A 13,504-nucleotide genomic window follows, 5' to 3' on the forward strand; every position below is an offset into this window, starting at 1 on the left:
ATGATGGTGGCCCATAATATCCTAGAGCCCCCAAATCCCTATTGTCTAGTTATAGTCATGATAAAGTTGATGTAAATGAACCCAACACACTGCTAGCCATATAAAGTTTCTAGTACACACAATGCTACACTCTAGACAATAACTGAGAACAGCAACAAGTGACCATGCTTCTGGTATATGTATTTCTATTGTGTACTTTTATCCTTGTACTGAAAAAAAAAAGGAAAGAAAAGAAATGACAGCCATCTTATTAAAAAATAAATAAAGAATAAGTAACAAAGAGGACCTCGCACAAGGTTTACATGTGCATTTTTAACTCAATGGTGACAATCACAATGCTAAAGATTAGACCAGCCTCTGGGGTCATGAGAGCGGGAGAGCTGTCCCTGTCCCTTACCAGCAGCAGCAATCAGGAGAATAGGCCATGCACCTCACCTGGGCAGGACAGCAGACCTAACCCTAATGGCAAAAATTTGCTGGTAAGCCAACCCTGAGGGTCTAAGAGTGGGAGAGCTGGCTGTGCCCCTGGCAGGCTGTGGAATTGGCTGAGCTGCCCAGGGCGATGCTGTAGGGCTTGCCCTGATGGTGTGGGTGCAGGAGAGCTGGCAAGCTGACCAGCTCAGATACCTCCCAGGTCCAGATCCAGGGCTTTGAGTTGACCCACCCCAACATCTAGCCATGGAGCACATGAAATGGCCAGTCCTACAGATCCAAAGTTGTGGGATCTCCACGACACAGGACAACAACAGGATGTCTGAGAGGAGTCTCAGTGAAGTTCCAATATGGATAATATAGCAGAACCCGTGTACCAGACCAACGGCCCATTGCAATGAACATTTGCAAGCAAAGAGGTGTGAACAAAAGGGCATAGTATGAGACACACTGTGACACACTGAGACACACTGTGACACACTGAGACACACTGTGACACACTGTGACACACTGAGACACACTGTGACACACTGAGACACACTGTGACGCACTGAGACACACTGTGACACACTGAGACGCACTGTGACACACTGAGACACACTGTGACACACTGAGACACACTGTGACACACTGAGACGCACTGTGACACACTGAGACACACTGCCACACACTGCCATTTCCACAACCAGATTCTTTTCAGGTGTGCGGGCTTTGCAAGGGTAGAGGGTGGGCACGAGGGAACAGGGAGATGAATGGAATTGGGGTGCATAATGTAAAATTCACAAAGAACAAGTAAAAATATTTTTTAAAAAGGCACATATTATGATTAAAAAAAAAAAGATTAGACCAGCAAAATCTTTCCTGAGATGGGAAGGGGTTTATCAGTGACTCTGCTTAGAGTTACTGCTGACACACAACAGACATGAAATGATAACCAAACAAGAAAGGCTGAGCATGTTGGAACATCCCTGTAGTCCCAGCCCTTGGGTGGCAGAGGCAGGAAGATGGGGAATTTAAGGCCAGCCTTGGCTACAAAGTGAACCCAAGACCTGACCTCATTGCACAAGAACCTGTCTCTAAAAAACCAAGGAAAAACTGAGAAGATAGCCCCGTTGGCAGTGCTTGCTGCTTATGCATGAGGACCTGAGCGGCATCTCTACCAGTCAAAGAAAGACAGATGAGGCAGAGCACATCTGCAATCGCACATCTGTAACTGCAGCTCTACAGAAGCAGAGATGGGGAAATCCTGGGGCCTGCTAGCTAGTCAGCTTAGCCTAGTCAGCAGGTTCTGGGTCTCAGAGAAAGACTGTATCTCGCTGTCTTAAAAACAAAGCGAGGGGCAGTGGAGGACTAACACTTTAAAGCTGTTCTCCCGGGCTTCCCAGGCATGTACATACACAATTACGTGTACCTACCTGCACACATAAAACCAAACCAAAAAATGTATCCTGCATATCAGATATTTATATTATTATTCACAAGAGTAGCAGATTACAGCTAGGAAGTAGCAATGAAAATAGTTTTGTGGTTGGGGGGTCACCACACCATGAGGAATTATATTAAGGGGCCACAACTTTAGTAAGGTTGAGTACCACTGTCTTAGAGCCTAACTCCATATTCTTTCTTATCCTTTTGCACACTGCCTACCTCCTGTTACCAGGTTCTGCCCCAGATAAGGGTCTTTTCTGCTACCCTGTCCTTTACCTTATATTGCCTTGAGTGGGGCGGATCAGTGTTGAATTGTTCAAATTTGTCCATCTTCTGAATCCTGGAGGCAAGAACACCTCCTTGAAATTTAGTGTTTAGCCTGGCATACAATATTAAACAGTTTTAGGCTGATAGCTGAGTAGATGGATGGGTTGGTGGAAGGCTGAATAAAGCAGTAGATGGTTGGGTAAATTAGGTGAACGGGTTGGTAAGGTAGACGAAATTCTAGGGACATCTGAGGAAAGGTTGGGGTGAATTTTTGAGAATCATGTCTGTTTGTTCTGAAGCCCACATAACATCCCCCCCCCAAACACCCTGCCTAGACAACATCCTGAAGCCAAATAAAGGCTTTGACATTACTTTTCTCCCTCTCTGTCTCCCTCTCTCCCTCCCTCTCTCTTCCTCTGCCTACTTTCCCTCTTTCCTTGCCTCTTCCCTCCTTCTCTCTCTCCACCTTGCTCTCCTTTTCAGTGTCTCCATAGCTCCCCATTCCCAATGGTTCTGGGATCTGTGGAAACACAAATATGTTATTTTGTGTACTCTATATGTCTCTACCACACTCCAGTCTCAGTCAGACAGTGAGCATCTTGGGGGGATAGCCTGTATCCAGGTAAGAAAATAGCTGTTAAGACATTTGCCCGAGTCAACCCCTGCCAGTGAAAGGGACACATAGTCTGGTAGGCCAAGGCTAAAATTTATTTTAAAAAAATACCTCAAGACCAACCTAGAGAGCAGTGTAACCAGCTGACAGAGATAGAGAAGAGCTCAAGAACTTTCCAGTGTCCTGCTTCAGCTGGGACAACTCTGTGCTGTAGCTTTTACCATGTCTTCAAAGGCTGGGCTCCTTAGATCACCAGTGGGGTGGCTCATTCTTGTGGTGGCAATCCTGGGATTTTGGTTTCTTTAAAAAGGCACAGAAAGACTATAAAAATGTGTTTTGGTTTTACTCTCAGGTGTGGGGATAATGGGGCTGCTTTGCACTGACCACAGCAGCTGACTGATTTGCCTCGCTCTCTAGCAAAGGGGGGTGGTTTTTGGAGCTGCAGTTAGTTTCTGCGTTTGTGTGATGTTTGGAGTTCTGGGAACTTTTTGGAGGGTTTGTAAATGCTAAAGCCTCGAAAGGTGGGGTTGGTGGCTGGTTGGTCATTCAGGAGGGTTGGCTGTGGTTTGTTAGTAGTTGTACTCAAAAAAAAAAAAAAAAAAAAAAGAAAGAAAGAAAGAAAGAAGCAAGACAGAAGAAATTAGATTCAGGGCTCTTTATCTCTCCCTTCTATCCTTCTTTCTCTCCTGTCTAACGGTATGGGGTAAAACTTGGAGGGGGGGATGAAGGGCAGGGAAAAAGAAGGGCCTACAGAGTAGGAAAGACAAGCTGCACATCCTGGCACTGATTTACTTTATCTCTTAATGAAGTGGAGCACGGTGGTGCTGGGGAGGACGGTGCTGGGGAGGACAGTTCATCCAGTGGCTGCGGGTGAAGAACCCTTTGACGTAGGGGCTTTGGCCCAGGTACTGTGAGGTGTGAGCCGCACCTCCCCGGCCCCCTCCTCTGGCTTTGGTTCTCACACCTTGATTTTGAACCCTAGCCTTTGATGCTGCTTCTCTGCTTTTGAACTCCCCCTAAGTTAGGGGACATGTAGCTCCTTCTTTATTGGAGGTCAGGCTAATTTTTCCGGTTTTTCTGATCTTTCTTGTGACCCTGCCACTTCACAATGCTCTAGGAAACCCTGAAAACTGCCCATTTTCACCCAGTTCGGTTTAATGTTCTTAGGCAGACTGGCATTGTTGGAAACCCAGAAATTCCCACGGCCCAAATTCTATTTAAAAGCTGCCCATCTATTTAAAGTCCATGATGGGAGGAATAAAAGAAAAAAAGGCTCCAAAAACGGGGAGGGGTACGGGGGGGGGCACAAGATAGGAAATGAGCAGAACCGCTTTGCTTCTAAAAAAGGCTGAAAACTGTATCTGTCCGTGGCCTTGTGTCTCAAGCCTCACATATTTTTCTTTCTCTTTCAGTAGTTTGCAGTCAGAAGTGGAATTTTATTATGGGTTACTTGGATGATCCTTTTCAAGTCCCTAGCCCCCAAAAGCCTCTGCTCCCTGGAAAGCACCCCACTAGGGCTCTCCATGCTATGGGAAAGCGAAAGGACCCAAAATAAAGCAGCCGTATCTTTTGGCTCCTTTGTGCTCCCCCAATCGTGTTTCCACAGCTCTGAGCCAGAGACCAGCAACTCTGCTCCGTGAACAACAAAACCCATGAGGAAGGCAACAGGAGTCAGAACGCTATTCACGGCAGGAAGCCCCAGCATCCGGTGAGAAATAAGAAGTATGAGAGTACAGGATGCGCCCAGGGTCAAGGGGACGTGAAAAGGCTGGAGTCTTTGTAACCTTCTCTCAGCCAGAGCTGTGGCAGTGTGGCACCCGAGCAGCAGGGCCCTCAGCTCCCCCTCGGCACAGCTGGCTGTCAAGCTTCAGGTCCCAGTGGCGGCTGCTGGCACTGTGGGAGGGAGCAGTCTAGTTTCTCCCAGAAAGAGACCGCAGAATGGCCACCTCAAAAGCTTTGCTGCTGCTGCTGCTGTTCGTGGGCCAGACCTGGCTGGGAGCTGCTGCTGCTGCTGCTGCTGAGGCTGTCCTGTGCGAGGGGACTGCCTGCTATACTGCCCACTGGGGCAAGCTGAGTGCTGCTGAGGCCCAGCATCGCTGCAATGAGAACGGAGGCAACCTAGCCACGGTGAAGAGCGAGGAGGAAGCCCAGCATGTCCAGCAAGCTCTGGCTCAGCTCCTGAAGACCAAGGCACCGCTTGAAGCGAAGATGGGCAAATTCTGGATTGGGCTCCAGCGAGAGAAGGGCAAGTGTACGTACCACGATTTGCCAATGAAGGGCTTCAGCTGGGTCGGTGGTGGAGAGGACACAGCTTACACAAACTGGTACAAAGAGAGCAAGAGCTCCTGTCTCTTTAAGCGCTGTGTATCCCTGATTCTGGACCTGTCTTTGACACCTCATCCCAGCCATCTCCCCAGGTGGCACGAAAGCCCCTGTGGGACCCCAGATGCTCCAGGTAACAGCATTGAAGGTTTCTTGTGCAAGTTCAACTTCAAAGGCATGTGCAGTCCCCTGGCTCTGGGTGGGCCAGGGCAGGTGACCTATACCACCCCTTTCCAGGCCACCACCTCCTCCCTGAAGGCTGTGCCTTTTGCTTCCGTAGCCAATGTGGCTTGTGGGGATGAGACAGAGAGTAAGAGTTATTATTTCCTATGCAAGGAACAGAGTGCAGGCATATTTCATTGGGGCAACTCAGGCCCCCTCTGTGTCAGCCCCAAGTATGGCTGCAGCTTCAGCAATGGGGGTTGCCAGCAGCACTGTTTCGAAGGTGGGGATGGCTCTTTCCGATGTGGCTGCCGGCCTGGATTCCGACTGCTGGATGACCTAGTAACGTGTGCCTCCAGGAACCCCTGCAGCGTCAACCCATGCACAGGAGGGGGCACATGTCACCCTGTAGCCCACAGCGAAAACTACACATGCCACTGTCCCAGTGGCTACCAGCTGGACTCAAGCCAAGTGCACTGTGTGGATATTGACGAGTGCCAGGACTCCCCCTGTGCCCAGGAATGTATCAACACTCCCGGGGGCTTCCAATGTGCATGTTGGGTGGGCTACCAGTCCAGTGGCCCCAAGAAAGAAGCCTGCGAGGATGTGGACGAATGTGCCGCTGCCCAGTCACCCTGTGCCCAGGACTGCACCAACACTGATGGTTCTTTCTACTGTTCCTGTAAAGCGGGCTATGCTGTGTCTGGGGAAGACAGTAACCAGTGTGAGGATATAGATGAGTGTTCCGACTCCAGGGGCAGTCCGTGTGACACCCTGTGCTTCAACACAGAGGGTTCCTTCAGCTGTGGCTGCCCGCCAGGCTGGGAGCTGGCTCCCAACGGGGTCTCTTGTACCAGGGGCACTGTGTCTTCAGAACCACCAACCTGGCCTCCCCAAAAAGAAGGCAAAGAGGACAGAACAGAGAGTGCTATGCCTTCCCCTGAAAAGCCCAGTTCTCCCAGTGGCTCCGAGGAGGATGTCTCCAAGGGAGAGTATGTCACAGGGGGTCCCTACCTCTCATCGGATAATCCCACTGCCTATTTTCCACCAGAAATATCAGTACCCAGCAGTGCATCCGAGTTGAGCACACACCTCCCCACAACCCCTGGCTACAGCAAGCCAACAGTTGAAGGTTCCGTGGCAGCACACACTGAGAGCGACACCGATGGGCAAAAGCTCCTTCTGTTTTACATCCTGGGCACTGTGGTAGCCATCTTACTCTTGCTGGCTCTAGCCCTAGGGCTTCTCGCTTATCGTAAGCGGAGAGCCAAGAAGGAGGAGATAAAAGAGAAGAAGCCTCAGAATGCGGCTGACAGCTATTCCTGGGTTCCAGAACGGCCCGAGAGCCGCGCCCTAGAGAATCAGTACAGGTAAAGAAGCCCTAGGTTACTTGGGGTAGCTGGGGTGGGCAGATGTGGGGTCGGAGGCACAGAGCACAGTACTGAGAGGCAGAGACAGAAACAGCCAGCTGGCCAATTGATGTTCAGTCCAGCGTCAGCAACCTAGTCCAAAAGGTGCCTATCTGTCCCAGGAGTGCATGCGCCGTAGAGGCAAGGATGCTGGTGTGGCAGGGTTCCATGGCTTCCCACATTGTAATCTTCTGTTTTCCACAGCCCAATACCTGGGACAGACTGCTGAAGACAGACGCGGTGGCCGGCCGTAGAAAGTGCTACCTTCAAAGCTACTTTCCTGGATGAGGGGGAGACCCACATCATTCTGAAAGACTGCACTGGACTCTCAGAAAAAAAAAAGTGTGCACCTCCCTCTTAAGAGGCTGGTGAATTGGGGGGTGGGCAGGTGTTTTCTACAGCACTTGGTATGCCCCGGGTGGGTGAAATCTGTGTGTTGGCTTGTCTTTGTGGGTATTGATAGGCATCACTCACGCACCCTTTTCAAATGCAAAAGCAGCTGGTTCCTCTGGTTCCCTATCAGAGCTTGAGGAGGTACAGGCCTGGGTGGGGTTGGGAGGGAGGTGGGGAGTGGGCTTCAGAGACTTTTCTTATCTCTTATCAGAGAAGAAAAGGAGCTACTGGTGCTAATCAGGATGGAAACAATTCCTTTTCCTTCACAGGATAGAAAGCAGTTAATTATTTAACTCTTGCGGGAAGAAGGTGCTACCCTTCCTACAGGGACTTTTTCAGGATGGCTGCCTTTGTGTACATTTGCCTTCTGGCATTTCCCCTCTATCCCCTCCCCCCTCAGCATTTCCCATTCCCCCCCCCCCCCCCCAGTATTATTCAAACTGCCTAAATGAGAGGAAGTTCAACCAACTGCTTAGGGACCAAGCAGGCAGGAAGTTTAGCTATCACAGCATCCCCTCTTTCTTAAATTAAGTTTATGGCAAGGAAAGTTGTAAAGTTGCTGCAAGTGGGTGAAAGGTCTTTGTAAAAGCGTAATCCAGAGGGAGGTGGGCTGGGGTTGATTTAACAGAATTTGAACTAGTTTGCCTGAGTGGACTGATGTTAACACACAGTTGACTGACTATTGAGGAACAATAACAAAACTCCAGGCACAGGCACCACTGCAGGTCGCCATCACTAACCATGGAGATGGGACTGTAGGCCCAGAAAACCTCAGCAGGCTTCATTCCGACTGTAAGGACAGCATGTGTGAGTCAGGTGCTGGTGGGTTTTGCTTTAAATACTCATTTAAAAGTAGCTTAGCCCAGTTCACAGTTAGGAGTGCATCTGGAGGATGTGAACCCTGCTTTGTGGATGTGGCACACACCAAATCAAAGATTAGTCACAAGGAAGGTTCCCTCTTTTTGTTTAAAAAGAGGAAACACAGAGGAAAGGGGAAGAGAGAACAACTAAACTATTTTCTAACCGTTAAAACTTCTTAGAGGCATTTTATGGTTGGCGCGTTTATTTCAAAGCATACATTTGCAAAAGCACCCCTTTATGTATGCTGTGGATAATGGTGTTGCAGATGCACAGGTCTGTCTGGGGCCTGGAAGGCAGCCCTGGCCAGTCACATCAGTAACTCTGGGAGGCCGCTGACCTCAGCGAGGCTTTTTGCCTTCTCAGCTGTTTGAAAAGATGAGACACCAGTGGTATCTCCGTCATGGGATTCAGCCTTTTCTCTCAGACCTGGGTGTCCTACTGTTTCTGCTTTCCAATGAAGCCATCTCTCAAGTTGGCATTCAGGAGTTAGGGCAATATCTTTTTTTTTCCTTTTTTTTTTTGTCAATTTAAAATGTAGATAAGTTCATTAAGGGTTTTGTTGTTGTTTTGCTTTATTTTTATTATTGTTGTTTTTGGTTTTTGAGACAGGGTTTCTCTGTATAATCTTGGCTGTCCTGGACTCGGTTTTGTAGACCAGGCTGACCTCGAACTCACAGTGATCCACCTGCCTCTGCCTCCCAAGTGCTGGGATTAAAGGAACACATCACCACCACCCAGCCCTGGTTTTGTTTTTGAAAAATCCCAATGTGGAGCCCAGTGGGGTGCCTGAAATTTGTGCATTTAAAACTCAACTCACCATCTGGCTTTAGGTAGAAATTTGGGGTTTTGGAACCTAAAGGAGATCAAAGCTTTATCTAATCAGCAATAAACTTCATTGGCCATAGGATCCCTGGCATTAGTTGAGATCGTCAACCACTCCATTATAGGGAGGCCAGCATCAGCCTGTCAGATGAATTTCTATCTATGGCAATATCTATACATACTCACATGAACCCAAATGTGGCACTTTTACCCTCAGGCCTTCAGCTGCTCACCTTCCTGCCTTGAGGTAAGTAAGATAAACTGAGTCCCCATAGCCTTGCTTGGTCTATGCTCAGGTTCCTGTGTGGGACTTACACTGACCCAGACCACTTCGGGTGTGAACATGACACTCCATCCCCAACACCCTCAGGGGCACCAGATCTACTCTGTGTGGCCCACAGCAAGAAAGGGATTGATGAGAAACATATCTTCTCAGAGTGTGCTGTCGGTGTCAGCCCCTCCAATGGGGGGCAGAGCTCTCTCAGCTACTGACCTACCAAAGCCACTCTTCCTGAATGGGTGCTTTGTTCTCCCATCTATCCACTCTTGCTGTCCTCATGTCTGAGACTGGAAAATCCTGAGTTAGAGTATCTAAGAGGCCAAGCAATAGATGGGAAGCTTCCATTGGCTAAGGGAGACCAACAGTGTTAGGCTAGGCCTTCCCCACCCAAGGCATCAGTGAGCAGAGACAGAACGATCCCCAGCCAATGAGGACCAGAGAAAGCTAAACTTGGCAACAGGGTTTTCCTAAGTCCAGACCTAGGAAAACTGTCTTTAGAACAAACGCATCTACCTCTTCCCACTCTTCATTTTCCAAAGAATTTGGGAAGAGTACACCTTCAAGCCTTCAGCTCTCTTACTACTTAAATTCAGGTGGCCACCGTTGCCTTTTGTATTTTATATGGTGCTGGCAATTGAAGCCAGCACCTCCAGTGAGCTAGACTACTGCATGCCAGGAGCTGTACCCTTAGCACCTTGCTTTATTTATGGTTCATTATTAAAAGCAGGTGATGCAGTATCTCCCCTCAGAAATTTGGAGAGTTAAGAAAACAAACTGCCCAAAAGGAAAGGCCCCAGGAGCCACTCCTGAGCACGGTTTGTAAAGGAGATGCATCCCAGCTTCTCCTGGCATCCAGTCTGGCTTTAATGCGAACCCAGATGTATCCATTTTCTGGCTTTGGTGAGCCCACTCATCATGAACATAACCACCATCACCATCATCACTCTCATCACGGCCACCATTATCAGCACCACCTCATGATGATGTGCATCCTCATGGCGTTTTGTTAGTGACAGTAACTGGCTCTGATTGAGGGCAAAAGTGTCAGAAAGGAGAGAAGCAGAAAGGAGAGAAGCAAGCTGTTTTCCTTCAGCCTCTCACACAGAGAAACACCAGCAAACCTCTGGGAATGTCTGTCCTGACACCTTCCCCAGAATCCTGGAACATGAGGAATAGAACGCAAGCATTTCTGAGTACGTGGTTATGTTCACTGTGCACGGCAGACTGCTAAGGAAATGAATTCTTTTTTTTTTTTCTCCTCATGAAGTTTTCCTCCTCTTTGAGTGTCTTGCCATGAGCCCTTGCATAGACTGTTATCAACAAGCAAACTTTTAATAGGTGGATGGGATCATTAGGTCTTTTTGTTCCAACCCTCTTTTCCGATAAATATTTCTGCCAAAACTAAAGGAACAGCGATGAGATTTGACCAAAAAGAAAAAGAGGGAAAAAAGGACTACTCTATTCAAAATACCATAACATTTTAAAAAGCAAATATAGGAAAGCCTTTTCCTATTATTTTTCTTCTTAGCTCTCCCATTGTCTGAATCGGGAAAACAGGAAAGCGTTGCTTTCTAGCACCTGCAAAATGGCTTCATGGCCCTGCATATTTCCATGTCCTTCAACAATAGATTTAGGATGGGAATCTGAGATAGACGCACTGAAAACATCTGTCCCTTCCCAGGCTCCCAAACCTATCAACCAAACCAGGAGCCTCCCCTCCACCGGCCTCTCACTCCCACCATGACCTCTTGCTCAAGGGCTTGTTGAAAACCGCATCACTTTTTGACCTGTTTGTGACAGAACCCATCTATTTCAGATGGGAACTTTGAACTTGGCATTTGTCCAATTTTACCTGCAACGTGGCAAGTGGCTCCTTCCTGCAGTTTTAAGCTGTTGTTCTCCCCCTGAGCTGAAGTTCATTTGCAGATGCGGGTGGGGGGTGGGGTGGCTGCTGAGTTTAAATTGTGTGGTGGCCAGTCTTGTTCTCTGTTGTCAGTGGGATGTTGTAAATGTTAGCATCACATTAATTTTTATATATTTTGGGACCACTTTTATATATGAGAATAAGATAATGATAGATACAAATTTCCTGATATTATGTTATATGAGGTTTATTAAATGAGCATGGGGGGAGAAGGAAAGGGGGAAGTGGTACCCCAGAGAGAGAGAGAGAGAGAGAGAGAGAGAGAGAGACAGGAAGAGTAAGAAGAGAGAGTAGAGAGACAGAGTAGAGAGAGAGGGCCACATGGAAGGCCTGTCCTTTTATATGGCTCTGGGCAGGGCCACGCCCCCTTGGTAGGTAAGCAATGACATCATAAGTAGGCAGGCTGAAGCAGAGGCCTAACACAAAGCCCTCAGCGAGAATGCAAATGTTTTTAAACACGTGCATTTGAAATCTGTTTCATGGATGCTGGGACTGTGGATTGTTCAGGCAGCAGTGACTTTAGTCCTTTAGTTAGTGTCTCCCAGGCTCAGAGGGTGGGGCACAGCACACAGGGTGCACTTCTCCTTAGAGCTACAAAATGGGGTTCTCAGGGGGAGGCTCAGGGTTGCCTTCAAGAAGTTGTAGCTTTGGCACGCTTTGAGCTTTCTGTTATGCATCTATCCTAATAAACTCTGAAAAAAATATCTGTTTTGAACTTGTTTCTACTTCATTTGTGGCAATTTAAAGTACATGGCCTAACTTAACTTTGATTATTAAATTTATGTTCCCCTTTGCAAAGAGTTACCTCGGTGGCATTGTTTCTGCAAATCTCTCCCCAGAAGGAATGATAGTATGAGTCCCTGCCGGTGCTGTCTCTCAGGAAGTGCCTTTAGGGACACAGAATACAGCCTGAGATGGCACTGCAGGGGGACAGGGTCCAAGGCAGCTGAGAGCAAACCCTGGTCTTCCTTCTGGATTTAGCATCCTGGTCGCCATGGCCACCTTTAATTCCCAGTATCTTGTTAATTGCATGAGTGATGCCTGATGGAGGATTAGATAAGGCCAATTGGTGTGATGTGAGAAACATCCCCTGTAATTATCACAGGGCATTATCACCGCTTTGTAAGCGAAGCTCTGTCAGTTTACTTAACTAATTGGACAAGCAGACAGAATCATTGTCTATTTAGCAGCCAAGATCTCACTGAGATCCTGTGTTGTTGGAAGCAGATGATGACTGGTGACTTTCAGATGGTGTGCTTGGTAAAGAAGGGCTTAAGTGAGATAAAAGGCTTCATTTTATAATGCTAATGGCATGGGACAATTTCAATAAATACCCATTAAAATTAAATAAAGCCAATCCTCTAGCGGTTTAGCCATTAACAAAGTACATTGCCAAATCTCACTTTATTCTGAGACTCCCAGCACACACACACACACACACACACACACACACACACACACACACACACACACACACACACACTCCCTTCTACAAATGCAGGTACATGTTCACAAACACAATACACACAACTTCCATAAACAAAGACATCTGTAGACGTAAACACAACATACAAACACCCACAAACACACGGGTTTAACACTTGTTTTGTGATGAATCAACCAGAGATCAATGCTCCCTGGGTTAGGGAAGGCTCATGAACTTTGTATGGTGACGTCTTTTGGTTAATGTAAACTACTTAGATATCAGACAAGTCTGTCAAAAGTGATTACCAAAGCCTTCAATTTACAGAGCTACTTGTATCCACGGTACATCTTCAAGTCATCAGAAACCTAGATAGGGACTGAAGAGTCATGTGGACACTGGACATTTCATGGGGTTCTGTTGAGCTGAGTGAGCACTCAAATTCTCAGCCAGTTCTTCAATGCACTTGATAAGAAATGTATCTCCAAACCAAACAAACCTCAGCTTAGACTTCTTCTAAATTACATTTTAATGTGACAAGGGCTTTAAAAGCGACTCTATGGGCATGTCCTTTAAGCTTCTTGATGTTGCTTTTCATAGGAAATAATGGACAAGTCAACAGTGAAAAAGAGAAGAAAGAGCGAGGGCTGGTGGCCATAACCATCTGAGCACTTGAGAGGAGGAGTCAGAAGACTCCTTGGGCTTTGTAGTGAGAATCTTTCCTGAAAACAAAATAAAAGGAAGGAAGGAAGGAAGGAGGAAAAGACAAAAATAAAGGAACTTCAAAGAAGTTTGATTTGACAGAAGGACCTTCACAGGGGTGCTTAGCTCAGTGACTGCACTCTCCTGCCTCCAGGAAGCTCATGGCTAGAGCTGGCCACCAGCCACTGTCTCTTGATTACTTCTGTTTGTTGGGTTTTCATTGAGATTCATTTTCACTGTTTTGGGTGCTGATGTGATCTCCTATGTTTCACACAGGTCCATAGTGTTAAAATTAGTGGATGGAAGAAGTAGAGGGAAGGAAGGAAAGAGGGCAGGGAAGAAAGGAGAGGAAAAAGAAGGAAAGGAAGAGACAAAGTGGGAAGGTGGAAAGGAAGTGGAGGAGGGGAGAATTAGAAAAGTAAAGAGGGGGGGAAAAAAGGAGGGAAGACAGCACAAAGGGGCAGGG

The 13,504-nt window shown here is 47.5% G+C and overlaps 1 protein-coding gene across 1 annotated transcript; it reads left to right on the forward strand.

Annotated features, from left to right (window-relative positions):
- The first annotated feature begins 4,226 nt into the window (after positions 1-4,226).
- Positions 4,227-10,242, forward strand: CD93 (CD93 molecule). Its single transcript, XM_084776125.1, has 2 exons — positions 4,227-6,594; positions 6,838-10,242. The coding sequence occupies exons 1-2, from the start codon at positions 4,679-4,681 to the stop codon at positions 6,860-6,862; spliced, it is 1,941 nt and encodes a 646-aa protein (XP_084632251.1). The 5' UTR covers positions 4,227-4,678; the 3' UTR covers positions 6,863-10,242.
- Positions 10,243-13,504: the final 3,262 nt, after the last annotated feature.

The sequence above is a fragment of the Acomys minous genome, assembly GCF_964271855.1.
Source record: "Acomys minous genome assembly, chromosome: 3".
Taxonomy (NCBI): domain Eukaryota; kingdom Metazoa; phylum Chordata; class Mammalia; order Rodentia; family Muridae; genus Acomys; species Acomys minous.